This window comes from Aquarana catesbeiana, linkage group LG04, assembly GCF_042186555.1.
Source record: "Aquarana catesbeiana isolate 2022-GZ linkage group LG04, ASM4218655v1, whole genome shotgun sequence".
In the NCBI taxonomy this organism is placed as follows: Eukaryota; Metazoa; Chordata; class Amphibia; order Anura; family Ranidae; genus Aquarana; species Aquarana catesbeiana.
The window spans coordinates 684,626,229-684,639,672 of record NC_133327.1 but is presented as its reverse complement, the minus strand read 5'-3'; the positions used below and the strand labels follow the sequence as shown (position 1 = coordinate 684,639,672).

At 42.9% G+C, this 13,444-nt stretch overlaps 1 protein-coding gene across 1 annotated transcript in view; it reads right to left on the bottom strand.

Moving 5' to 3' along the window:
* Window positions 1–3,471, bottom strand: part of KCNK16 (potassium two pore domain channel subfamily K member 16) — a 36,517-nt gene extending 33,046 nt beyond the window's left edge. Inside the window, exon 1 of the mRNA XM_073628754.1 lies at window positions 3,259–3,471. Within this exon, the coding sequence (XP_073484855.1) occupies window positions 3,259–3,471 (213 nt within the window). The remainder of the gene's footprint in view (window positions 1–3,258) is intronic.
* Between the last annotated feature and the right edge of the window lie 9,973 nt (window positions 3,472–13,444).

Here is a 13,444-nt window from a genome sequence, read left to right as displayed (position 1 = left end):
ATTGATTCTCTGTAGTGCTGGTCAACACTGCAATATTGTACTCTAGGTACAATCTCTATGGTTGAAAACGATTGTCAGTTTGACTCCACTATTATGCCCCGTACACACGGTCGGACATTGATCGGACATTCCGACAACAAAATCTTAGGTTTTTTCCGACGGATGTTGGCTCAAACTTGTCTTGCATACACACGGTCACACAAAGTTGTTGGAAAATCCGATCGTTCTGAACGCGGTGACGTAAAACACATACGTTTGGACTATAAACGGGGCAGTAGCCAATAGCTTTCATCTCTTTATTTATTCTGAGCATGCGTGGCACTTAGTGCGTCGGATTTGTGTACACACGATCGGAATTTCCGGCAACGGATTTTGTTGTCGGAAAATTTTATAGCCTGCTCTCAAACTTTGTGTGTCGGAAAATCTGATGGAAAATGTGTGATGGAGCCTACACACGGTCGGAATTTCCGACAACAAGGTCCTATCACACATTTTCCATCGTGTGTACGGGGCATATGAAGATCAAACAAACTTTCCGAAAACATTTTAGATTTTAGACTAAAAATCTACTGGTGCATGGCCAGCTTCGACCTTTTACAAAAGTTGAAGTTGATGAGCTCCTCAGCCTCACCTATTCAGAATAAAAAACGATATTCTGCAGTCACATGATGCGATGCGGTGGGGGGGGTTGGTGGTGGTAATTTGTAATCTTGTTTACTTGTCGAGATGTTCGCTCTGTTTGTACAAATTGACAAATTGTTTCTTGTGGCTTGGAGTAAACACAGCCGGAGATACCGCCTGGCACCCTGCCTGGGTCAGCGGGCACACTGGCAGCTCTAGAACCATCATTAGTACCGATTATCTGAGTGACCTTTCTGAAGGAAAATGTCAGACTAAGAACATTTGCCTCCTATCTGTGTAACATTCACAGATAGATATGGCAGAATTGTAAATGATCTGTGAAGTATGGCATTGCCTGATTTAACGGAATAGCAGCAAACCCATCGTATTTTGGAGCTGCTTTTACAAGTCTTCCCGGTATACCATAAGAGGAACATTTAATGTCAAGGAGCCTGCATATCATCCATCAACCTTGTGGACTGATCTTCCATTGAAGTCAATAAAATCAGGCTGCACCTCGAAGACTGGAAGGAGCAAAGGTCTCCCAACCACTGGACATTTGTCTGGTCAGTATGACTTCAGGGAGAGGGGGCCCAAAAAGTACGGGACAGAATGAAAAAAAATCAAGAATGAAGAAAATGATCCCTTTATACCCTTCTGGCCAACTGTTAAGTGCACATATATTGCCTAAATTAGAATCATATACCCATGTGTATACCCAGAGTCACTGGTTTATAGACCAGATACAACCTGGTCTTCCATTAAAGTCAATTGAGTCAGTCAGGCTGCCCATGTGCAGAACCTGGAAAGTCTGGAAAGAGCAAAGATCTCCCAACGATTTATCCATCCAGAGCCTCTGGTTTATAGACCAGATACATCCTAAATATAGAACCATTTATCCAACTGTCCATCCAGAGCATCTGGTTTATAGACCAGATACATCTAAATATAGAACCATTTTTTCAACTGTGCATCCAGAGCCTCTGGTTTATAGACCGGATACATCCTAAATATAGAAGCATTTATCCAACTGTCCATCCAGAGCCTCTGGTTTATAGACCAGATACATCTTAAATATAGAACCATTTATCCAACTGTGCATCCAGAGCCTCTGGTTTATAGACCGGATACATCCTAAACATAGAGCCATTTATCCAACTGTCAATCCAGAGCCTCTGGTTTATAGAACAGACACATACTAACTATAGAGCCATTTTTCCAATTGATTTCTTCAGAGCCTCTGGTTTATAGACCAGATACATCCTAAATATAGAGCCATTTATCCAACTGTCCATCCGGAGCCTCTGGTTTATTAGACCAGACACATCCTAAATATAGAGCCATTTATCCAACTGTCCACCCAGAGCCTCTGGTTTATAGACCAGACACATCCTAAATATAGAGCCATTTATCCAACTGTCCATCCGGAGCCTCTGGTTAATAGACCAGATACGTCCTAAATATAGAGCCAATTATCCAATTGTTCCCAAGACATAAGCAGGTAAGCCTATCTCCAGATAAACGTAATGAGACTACAACTCCCTCTAATGCATTCAGTATGTTTTATTTTTAAAACTCCTTTGGAGCATTATATACATAACTAAGTCCACCATCTGGTCCCACACTAGAGGTCCAGCACTGCAGATGTTCCAACTGATCAGCCAATAGGAATGTCAACATCACGCAAGTGATGAAATGGACACATTAAAAGTAACCCCACTTTCTGCACATGTAGACTGGAACATCTCATGATGATGGATTTACGCGAGTAAAAGAACAGCATGGATTTCAGCTTTGAAGTAATAACCTTGCTGTGAGTGAAATGTAGGAACTGCCCCGGGCTGCCTGATTGTTATGTTGACCCTCAGGCTTCAGTACTGTCTAAACAACTGACTCAGAACAAGTATGCAGATCAGAAAATTCAGAAGACCTTCTCTAAATACTTTTTCCAGGTCACGAACACCAGTATTGAAGAAAGAAGGCCACAATGGTAACCAGGCAACTAGAATTTGTAGGAAGGGGTCTGTAATAGCTCCCTCTGTGTTTTTCCGGTGACAGGTTTACATTAAAACGTCTGTAAAGCCAAAACTTTAGACAGATATCAGGTAGGAATATTTCCCTTCACCTCCTCTTCTTACGATAACCTGCTTTCTGTCTTGTGACAATGGGCACCATGACCAATAGAAAGGATGAATCTGCCCAACGGGACATAGACAGCAATTAAAACTTGACAGATGTTCTAACCCTTACCCATTTAATACAAAATAAAAACTTATCATAGTTATCAATTATCTAAACCAGGGTTTCTCAACTAGGGTTCCTCCAAAGGTTGCTAGGGGTTCCTTGAGATAAGTTCCCACTGACACCATTGTTTATTTTAGCCAGCTGTAAGGGGGTCATTCTTCCCAATGGCCACAAGTGTAAAGAATATTCTTCCCACTGACCATCACACTAATGTATCAAGAGTTGCAGATGTAGATTTTTAGCAGAGGGTTCCCTGAGACCGGAAAGTTATTTCAAGGGTTCCTCTGTGTTGAAAATATTGAGAGGCTGTCTACATATAGTGGCCTTTACCATCATTTAAGATATGAAATCTATTGCCATTTGTTGGACGAAAACTCTACAAACAGTTCGTACCTGTACAAATTGTTCGATTGCCCTCGCATCCAGGCAGGTGTAATTCTGAAGGAAGCTAAGTTTGGCGAGCTGGAATTCATCTCTGGATTTGGCTTCGGCTTGTTTCTCTAGAATCTGGAACATCATGGCGCCCACGAAAAGATAAACGAAGTAGCCCAGGGACAGGGCGACTCCTAGCATGGTCTGCCGGCTGCAGAGGAATATCTGACACATGGCTGAAGCTTCTGGACCACGATGAAGGCTTATCTACAGACCATCCTGACACCGGTGTGAAGCTGTTGGGTGTCCACCAAAGTTTAATGATCGAAGAGCTTGTGTTACCTCCTTATATTTGTCAGGAATGGTGCTCCGTCTTGTTGGCTTGTCAAACAAGAGGACATCATTCCCATCTTCAGAAGTTGGGGGAAACAAGTGGTGAAGCTCGGTCAGACCTTATAATAGGTTTTTGTTGTAGAAGAACTTGGAAATCATCTGGCCTCGGGCAGCGAGGTCTGCCTTCTCTCTCTGCCTTCTCTCTCTGCCCTTCTCTTTTTGCTCAGATAGACAATCTGGAGAAGTTTTGTGTGTTCCAGATAATGGATCATCTGCCTGAGAAGAAGATAACGTGACTTCCACATCACCCAACTCAGAAGGAAGCTGGTTAATCTTTAGCTTTGAAAAGTCATGGCTCATAGATTGACTTCATTGGAAAAGCCGCAGAAGAGGCTAAATACAAATAGTCACACTGGAGTTTCTGATAAATGTGACATTTCACGGACGGATACACCGCAGCCTCTCTTTTAAAGCTCAATTCCAGGAAAACAGCTAAATATGCAGATGAAATGCATATATGGGGGGGGGGGCTGTTTTACCTGGCAAAGAATTTGCATTTATGTCCATCCAGTTCTGAGATTTACACAGCTGTGTCGCATAGTGGAGCCCTGCAGGGCAGGAGACCTAAATTTTCTCTGCTGTAGTTAAGTGACTCTGACAAGCCTGATTGGCCAGTTTACCTGATTGGCCAGCAGACCATTGAGCTCATCTCTCAAAAGTGAAATATCTAAGATCTCAGGGATCTGTTTCTATAAGAATTTCTTTAAAAGTGAATTCATTGTTTTAAATTTTTTTTACAGACTTTGTGTGTTATCACCTTGGAGGAAATTCTTCCTTAGGACCCAAAGATGGCTGTGTTGAATCATGACCCTCTTTTTTAGCATTTTTACATGCACGCTGTACATATTTTTTTTGTTCGATCCGAGTTTATTGAAATACAAACAAAGTTGCAGATATACAGCAGATACAAATCTGATATCATGAGGTATTGAAAGGTTTCTGTGAATAGACTTCAACAGTGATGTTCACGTTACCATAAAAATATTAACACAAATAATAAAAAGAAAAAACGTAGAAAGGAAGCATAGCGACTTCTAAGGCATCAAAGGTAGTTACACTCATCGGGCACTTTATTATTAGCTACACCTGTTCAATTGCTCGGTATCACAAATTGCTTATCAGCCAATCACATGGCAGCAACTCAGTGCATTTAGGCATCTAGACGTGGTAAAGAAAGGGGATTTAAGTGACTTTGAACATGGCATGGTTGCTGGTGACAGACGGGCCGGTCTGAGTATTTCTGGGATTTCACACACATCCATCTCTCGGGGTTTACAGAGAATGGTGGGAAAAAGAGAAAATATCCAGTGAGCGGCAGTTTTGTGGAGGAAAATTGTTGAGGTCAGAGGAAAATGGGCAGACTGGTTCCAGATAATAGAAAGGCAACAGTAACTCAAATAACCCCTCGTTTCACTCAACGTATGCAGAATACCATCTCTGAACACACAACACATCCAACCTTGAAGCAGATGGGCTACAGAAGCAGAAGACCACACCCGGTGCCACTCCTGTCAGCTAAGAACAGGAAACTGAGGCTACAATTGGCACAGGATCACCAAAATCGGACAATAGAAGATTGGAAAAACATTGCCTGGTCTGATGAGTCTAGATTTCAGCTGCGACATTCAGATGGTGGGGTCAGAATTTGGCGCATGGATCCATCCTGCCTTGTATCACCAGTTCAGGCTGGTGGTGGGGGTGTAATGGTGGGGGGGGATATTTTCTTGGCACAGTTTGGGCTCCTTAGTAACAATTGAGCATGGTTTAATCACCACAGCCTACCTGAGTATTGTTGCTGACCATGTCCATCCCTTGATGACTACAGTGTCCCCATCTTCTGATGGCTCCTTCCAGCAGGATAATGCACCATGTCACAAACCTCCAATCATCTCACCACTGGACAATGAGGTCACTGTACTCCAATGGCCTCCACACTCACCACATCTCATCCAATAGAGCACCTTTGGGATGTGGTGGAACTGGATATTCACATCATGGGTGTCCAGCTGACAAATCTACAGCAACTGGGTGATGTTATCATGTCACTATGGAGCAAAATCTCTGAGGAATGTTCCAACATCTTGTATCTATGCCATTAAGAGTGAAGGCAAAAGGGGGTCCAACCCGCTACTAGCAAGGGGGACCTAATAAAGTGTCCGATAAGTGAATAATAAATGGTGTTATCAGCGTTATATAAGAAAATGTATGCTGTGGCACATCAAATTATACATAATTGATGCTTTATTATGTGGATGAAATAGAGTCACATGGGGAACTACAAAGAGAATGGGAAAGGTGCAGGTCAGGACTAGATAAAGGAAGCAAGATAAAAACAAGGTAAAAGATAAAGATACACTCTGTCGTGGATGCGTAGGAATGGGGTTGGTGTCACTTTCGGACCATGCTGAAAATTCGGAGGAGTAGCGGAACATGGACCATGTGGTCCAGGTAAGAGAGAACTGGTCTTCCTTTCCTGCCTCCTGCGCCAACTGCCGTTGAAGGTCTCTTATAGAGTCCAGCTTAATGGCCCACTCTCCCAGTGAAGGTACAGTGGTTGACTTCCAGTGACGAGGGGATTTCTGCCCGGGCTTTGGTCAGAAAATGCTGCACGACATCTCTTTCGACAGATTTGAAGGGTTCAGGTATTATGGATAGAAGGGCTATTTCAAGGGAGGGTTGAATAGAAGTCGCCATCAGATTACAGTACAAATCAAAAATAAGTTGCCAAAATCTCCGGATGGAGGGGCAGTCCCACCAAATATGTATCATATTGCTCTTGAAAGGGTGGCAATGCCAGCAGGTATCAGGTGGGTTAAAAAGATGAAGAACCAATGGGCACCTATACAAACTGGTTATTCATTTAAACCCTTTCTCTCAATGTTTACTGTAGTTGCTAGAGAGATTTTGTGGGTCAGGATAAAGCACTTTTGCCACTCAGAGAGAGATAGTGTGGTGAAGCTCCGCTTCCAAGACCTGAGTATAGGGCGAGAGATTGGGGGAAGACGCATTCAAAAGTATAGTATAGAGTTGGGAAACAACATGGGTTGAAGGGTCCTCCTGTAAGAGCATAGCTTCAAATTCTGTTGACTTAGTAAGAATTACTGATGCTGAAGGAAAAGAGAGAATATAGGACACTACTTGTTGCCCCTGTAACCACTGTAGTTGGTTTAGTGAAGGTAGCGAGGAAGGATTGTTCTTTGTTTAGGATGGGTCAGCTTGGAGAGCTTGGGCAAGTCTCCTGTGATCCTGTCTGAGCCGGTTTCCAAAGCCTGTTGCATGCAAGGCCGGTGGGAAAGCCAGGGACCCAAAAAAGGGGGTCATAGGTGTTTAGAGAGGCCATGGGCAGATGACATGTGGTCCCAATTGAAGAAAAAGAAGATTGGTCGCACACCATGAAATGAAGAACTTCTGTAGAATAGTTACTTTATTGTCAAGGTGCCAAAGGACGTAGACAGGACGTTACAGGAACATTGGTAGACCGGTTTCACACAAATAACGCGTGCTTGTTCACAACGTTGTTCACAACCTTCCTTCCATGGTGTGCGACCAATCTTCTTTTTCTTCAATTACTATTGACGGTGGTGAGCCAGGGCCAGCACTCTACGAGGAAATCTTTATCCACAGTCTGAGCTGTGTTACACTCTTTCTGGACATGTGGTCCCACATGTGAATTGTCTGTCGAGTAAGGTCCCTAGGGATAGAAGGACCCTTATGATAGGTAGATGGAGTCCATGGGAGAGCGCAGAGATCGATAGGGTTCATAAGGCCTTCCAGTTGAACCCACAGCTCAGAAGAAGGATGGTGCAGCCAATCCAGGATACGGGTGCACACCGCTGCCTTGTGGTAAAGAGAGGGGTCAAGGACTCTCAAGCCACCTCGAGCCATCGGGAGAGAGAGTGTCCCCATGCGTTCTATAGAACGTGACGGGTTCCAGAGAAACTTGGAAAACAATCGGCGAAGTTTCCGAAAGTATAAATGGGGAATCGAATCGGAATCTTTTCAGAAAGCGAAGAAGCACATCCATTTTCAGGGTGTTTACGCTACCCATCCACGAAAGCCTTTTAGTGGCATAGGATGATAAGTCCACTTGGGTATTTTTTTTCCAATTCTTTATTTAGATACTGCGATACATAAACCTCAACAATATTAAATCTACATTGGATCTTTTCCACATACTAGACCCTGTGCCCATAAATCCCTTTGGCATCAATGGTATAAACCCATACAATGTAGCTTATGCAGTTAGCTTCGAGGGCTAGGAAGTCTCCGTGTCCCGCTTTCTCTTTTTTTTTTCCACCCCCCCCCCTCTTCCCTTTAAGAAATGGTTATCATAGTGATATAAGGAGAATAGAGAGATCAGGAATACCCTGAGGGGCCGAACAGCAAAAGAGAACAAAGTCAAGAATATAGTAGCAGAGGGGGGAGAGAAAGAAGGGGGGAGAGAAAGAAGGGGGGGAGAGAAATAAGGGGGGGTGAGGGGGGGATGGGGGGGGGGACGACCACCGGCCAGTTCCGCAATCCACATCCAGGGGAGCCTTTTCTCAGGACCCATCTCTTAGGAGAGGTGGGTTACCAACTTGGCATGCTCCTCGGAGTAGACAAACTCGTGCCAATAATACCATTTTGTTTTAAACTTCTCCTGGAGGCCCCTTTCCATGGCCACCAGATCCTCCATTGCATGGATTTCAGCCACCTTTTTCAGCCATATTGCCACGCTCGGCGGCTGCGTCTGCTTCCAGCACAGTGGGATGCAGCTCTTCGCTGTGAGCAGAAGAGGCAAGATGGATTTCCTATATATCTTGCTTGGAATCTCGTGGGGATGTAGGAGGAAGAACGCGAGGTCCAAGGTAGCTCGCGCTCTGTAAATTTCTGAACAATACGGTGAACCTCGGTCCAGTAAGGACATCCACTTGGGTCTTAAAGTGGCTGTATACCCTAATTTGTCATTTTTACCTACAGGTAAGCCTATAATAAGGCTTACCTGTAGGTAAAATTAATATCTCCTAAACCTGTATAGTTTAGGAGAAATTTTTTTTCTTTTTTTCTAATGTGTGGGTACACATGCGCTTTAAGAAGCAATGGGAGGAAATTTAAAGGGGAGAGTTGAGACGCCTTCGAAGGAATCTCAATACCAAGATAACGAATAGAGGAGGAACAAGGTCTTGAGAGGAAAGGTAGAGGATAATTGTTGAAAGTTCGTTGTTAGGAAGGCGATATCAAGGAGTTCCGATTTGTAATGCCGCGTACACACGGTCGGACTTTTCGGCTACAAAAGTCCGACAGCCCGTCCGACAGACTTTCGACGGACTTGCGGCAGACTTTCTAACGAACGGACTTGCCTACACACGACCACACAAAAGTCCGACGGTTTCGTACGTGATGACGTACACCGGACTAAAATAAGGAAGTTGATAGCCAGTAGCCAATAGCTGCCCTAGCGTGGGTTTTTGCCCGTCGGACTAGCATACAGACGAGCGGATTTCTGGGTCCGGCGGAGTTACGACGTAAAGATTTGAAGCATGTTTCAAATCTAAAGTCCGTCAGATTTGCGGCTGGAAAAGTCAGCTGAAAGTCCGGGGAAGCCCACACACGATCTTTTTCTTTTTTCGTCCTCGCTCCGGACGCCTTTTAAAGTTTATTTTTATTTTTTATTTTTTTCTTCTCCATCCATCCATCCTGTCGGGTTCAGCCTCCCCTGGTTCAGAAGACCCCCCCCCCATATAGGCTGTAAATCTCCTGAGGAGGTATCTATATACCGGGAGGACCATCTAGCCATCAGAGAAGTCCCACCTGAACAACTGCTAAACCACATCATACAGGATCCACTAAAGAACCTGCTTGATGCCTATTTTTATCTTTCTTAAGGTGAGAGTCTAGAGAGCCCGGCTTTACCGGATCCCTCCATATTAAGAATATCACCATCACTCCCCTCCCCCCTATATCTGATCCCAGTGGAAGGGACATATCATTATGGACTTTTTTGATTTATGAAGAGAGTATTTATGCATATTAGCACTTTGGATTAATTTTGCTTGCACCATTTGCACATTTTCACCGAGCACACCGATTCTTTTAACCATTTTAATTGCATGCATAAGAACACAACTATGTTTATTTAAGCTTTTATGTGATAGATTTGAAGCGCAAAATCTTTCAATTATCATCATTATGTTGAGTGTATGTGAACACTTTTGATTTTGCTGCAGTCCACAGAGACATCATCACTATCCACACTATTTTCTACTTTTTTGTAACACTTTATATTCTATTCAGTTATTGACATATCCCTTTACTCAACATAGCGCGAGGGACAACATCACATTCTCTTTGACACCACACACGATCGGATTGTCAGCCGGCTTTGGTCCGTCGGCGTCCGTCAGACTTTTGTAGACGAAAAGTCAGACCGTGTGTACGCGCCATTAAAGTTCTTCCATTGTTCACTTTGTTAAAGTTCACTTTGACGTTACTGATGATTCTGAATCTCTGGAATTCCTGTGAAATCGAGGGAAAGGAGGTATGGGGCTGTGTCATGTAGAGAAGCAAGTCATCAGCAAATAAAACAAGCTTGATTTGGAGGGTGCCCCACCAAGACACCCCCTATGTTTGGATTACAAACACTTGAATTATCAGCCAAGCGTTCCATGGGAGAACATATAAAAGAGGGGACAGGGGGCACCCCTGTCACGTTCCATTGAGGATAGAAAATGCAGAGGACAAAGAACCATTAATCTTCATGCTAGCTGACAATGTACATATTTTTACAATGGTGTTTAATATACAGATTGTTACTTCCCTTTTAGTGACTACTTCATCATAGTATACAGGGTGTGTTCAGTATTGTCTTGTCCTTCCGCCCCCCGCTGCTTCCACCGTTACACCTGCCAGCAAATCCCCGGCTGTCAAAATGACAGCCGGGAATTCCTGTATAAATAGAGGAAGCTGTCAAAATAGACTGTGTGAAACATTGTTTATAAACATTGTACAGACACCTGTTAGAGAGAAACATTGTAAAGGCTCATTTACGCCTGTTTTGTTCTCAGTGTAAAAAAACAGTGTAAAAAAAAAAAAAAAAAAAAGTAAAATAAATAAGAAAAATAAAAAAAAGTAAAATAAATAAGAAAAAAAAAAAAGAAAGCGTCCCGTCCCACCGAGCTCACGCGCAGAAGCGAATGCATAAGTAAGTCGCGCCCCCGCATATGAAAACGGTGTTCAAACCACACATGTGAGGTATCGCCGCGATTGTTAGAGCGAGAGCGATAATTGCAGCAAAAGACCTCCTCTTTAACTCAAAACTGGTAACCTGTGGAAATTTTTAAACGTTGCCTATAAAGATTTTTAAGGGTCAAAGTTTGTCGCCGTTGCGCGCAATTTTGAAGCGTGACATGTTGGGTACCATTTTACTCGGTGTAACATTATCTTTCACAATATAAAAAAAAAAATAATTGGGCTAACTTTACTGTTATCTTATTTTTTGAATCAAAAAAGTGTATGTTTTCCACACAAAAAATTGCGCTTGTAAGACCGCTGCGCAAATACAGTGTGACATAAAGTATTGCAACAACGGCCATTTTATTCTCTAGGGTGTCTGAAAGAAAATATATATATAATGTTTGGGGGTTTGGCGGTGTCAAAAAGAGGCTTGGTGCCTTAAGTGGTTAAAAAAAAAAAAAAGCGCAAAATTATATATATATATAAAAAAAAAAAAATTTCATTTATAAATATCTTTGCAATGCTTTGCACCAAAATTATAGTATTAAACAGGACTAAGTAGGAAAGAAAGTGTATGTTTTTAACCAATAATTTCTAAACACTGATAAAAGTAAGAAAAGGGTGGATTTTTTTTAGTTTCACTTTGTATATGGATTAAAAGGAAAATAATTTTTGCAAGAAAATGTCACCAAAAGAATGCCTTGCTTGTCATAAAAAGAAGATATACGGCGTGTATTAATTGTTGTTATGACGCAGATATTGCCGAATAAACAGGCCCATAACAGAAATGTAAAAATTGGTCCAGGCCATAGAGATGTACACAGGGATGCCCCCATACAGCCTATCTAGCTTATCGATGTCCGCCGGCCACACGCGATCGTGGGAAATAGAGCCAGAACGAGGATCTGCCAAGGTAAACAGACAGATCCCCGTTCTGACAGGGGAGGAGAGAGAGACTGTCTGTTCCTAGTGATCAGGAACAGGGATCTCTCTCCTCCTCCAGTCAGTCCCCTCCCCCCCCCCCACAGTTAGAAACACCTCCCTAGGGAACACTTAACCCCCTTGATCGCCCCCTAGTGTTAACACCTTCCCTGCCAGGGATATTTACACCGTAATCAGTGCATTTTTATAGCACTGATCACTGTATAAATGTCAATGGTCCCAAAATAGTGTCTGATTTGTCCGCCGCGATGTCGCAGTCCTGCTAAAAATCGCTGATCGCCTCCATTGCTTGTAAAAAAAAAAAAATAATAATAATAAAAATGCCATATAAATTCCATAAATCTATCCCCTATTTTGTAGACGCTATTACTTTTGCGCAACCCAATCAATGTACGCGTATTGGGATTTTTTTTTACCAAAAATATGTAGAAGAATACATATCGGCCTAAACTGAGGAAGAAATTAGTTTTTTTACATTTTTGAGGGGGGGGGGGATATTTATTATAGCAAAAAGTAAAAAATATTGGTTTTTTTTTTCCAAAATTGTCGCTCTTTTTTTTGTTTATAGCGCAAACAATAAAAACCGCAGAGGTGATGAAATACCACCAAAAGAAAGCTCTATTTGTGGGGAAAAAAAGGGACGTTGATTTTGTTTGGGTACACCGTCGCACGACCGCGCAATTGTCAGTTAAAGCGTCGCAGTGCCGTATTGCAAAAAATGGCCTGGTCATTAAGGTGGGCAAATCCTTCCGGTCTGTAAGTGGTTGAAGCAGCTAGTCTATTCTATTTTATTCTCTTTGGCAGGGCCGTCTTTAAGGCAGGGCAAAAGGGGCAGCTGCCCTGGGCCCTGTCATTGTTGTGGGGCCCAAAGCAGCTGCCTCATACTTGCCAACTATCCCGGTTTAAATTCCCTTGAAGTTTTAGTCCCGTGCGGTGTCCCGATATCTCAGTGTGAAGTTCTGTTACTAGTGCTGCCCAGCTCTGCTCTATTGTTGTGTACAGATGACTCTGCAGACCCCGTGTTTACATGTAAATAACCGGCATTTATATGTAAATAGCTGCATCCGGCGGCATAGATATGTAAATAAAGGCGGCATTCATATTTATATCTTGCCCCCCCCCGTAGTTATGAGATGATGTGCTGTAACCTCTAGCAACCAATCAGTGAGCAGTATTACTGTACAGTAATCTCTAGCAACCAATCAACAAGCAGAAATCATGTGCTATAACCTCTAGCAACTAATCAGTGAGCCATAATGTGTGCTGTAACCTCTAGCAACCAGTCAGTGAGCGGTAATGATACACTGTAACCTCTAGCAACCAGTCAGTGAGTGGTAATGATACACTGTAACCTCTAGCAACCAGTCAGTGAGTGGTAATGATACACTGTAACCTCTAGCAACCAATCGCAATAGCTGCCTGATCTGATACAGTAAACTGATTTTAAGTCTAGCTGCTATTTATTGTATGTCTCAGAGCAGGTGGAGAGCGAAATTGTATGGGTGGTGATGGGGGGGGGGGAGAAAACGTTTGCCCAGGGTCCAATCAATATTAAAGACGGCCCTGCTCTTTGGAAATGGGAAAACTATTCGAATTAGATTCAAAAACGTTTCGAATTGATCTGAATTTGAAGAATTCAAATCGATTTGAATGCGAATAA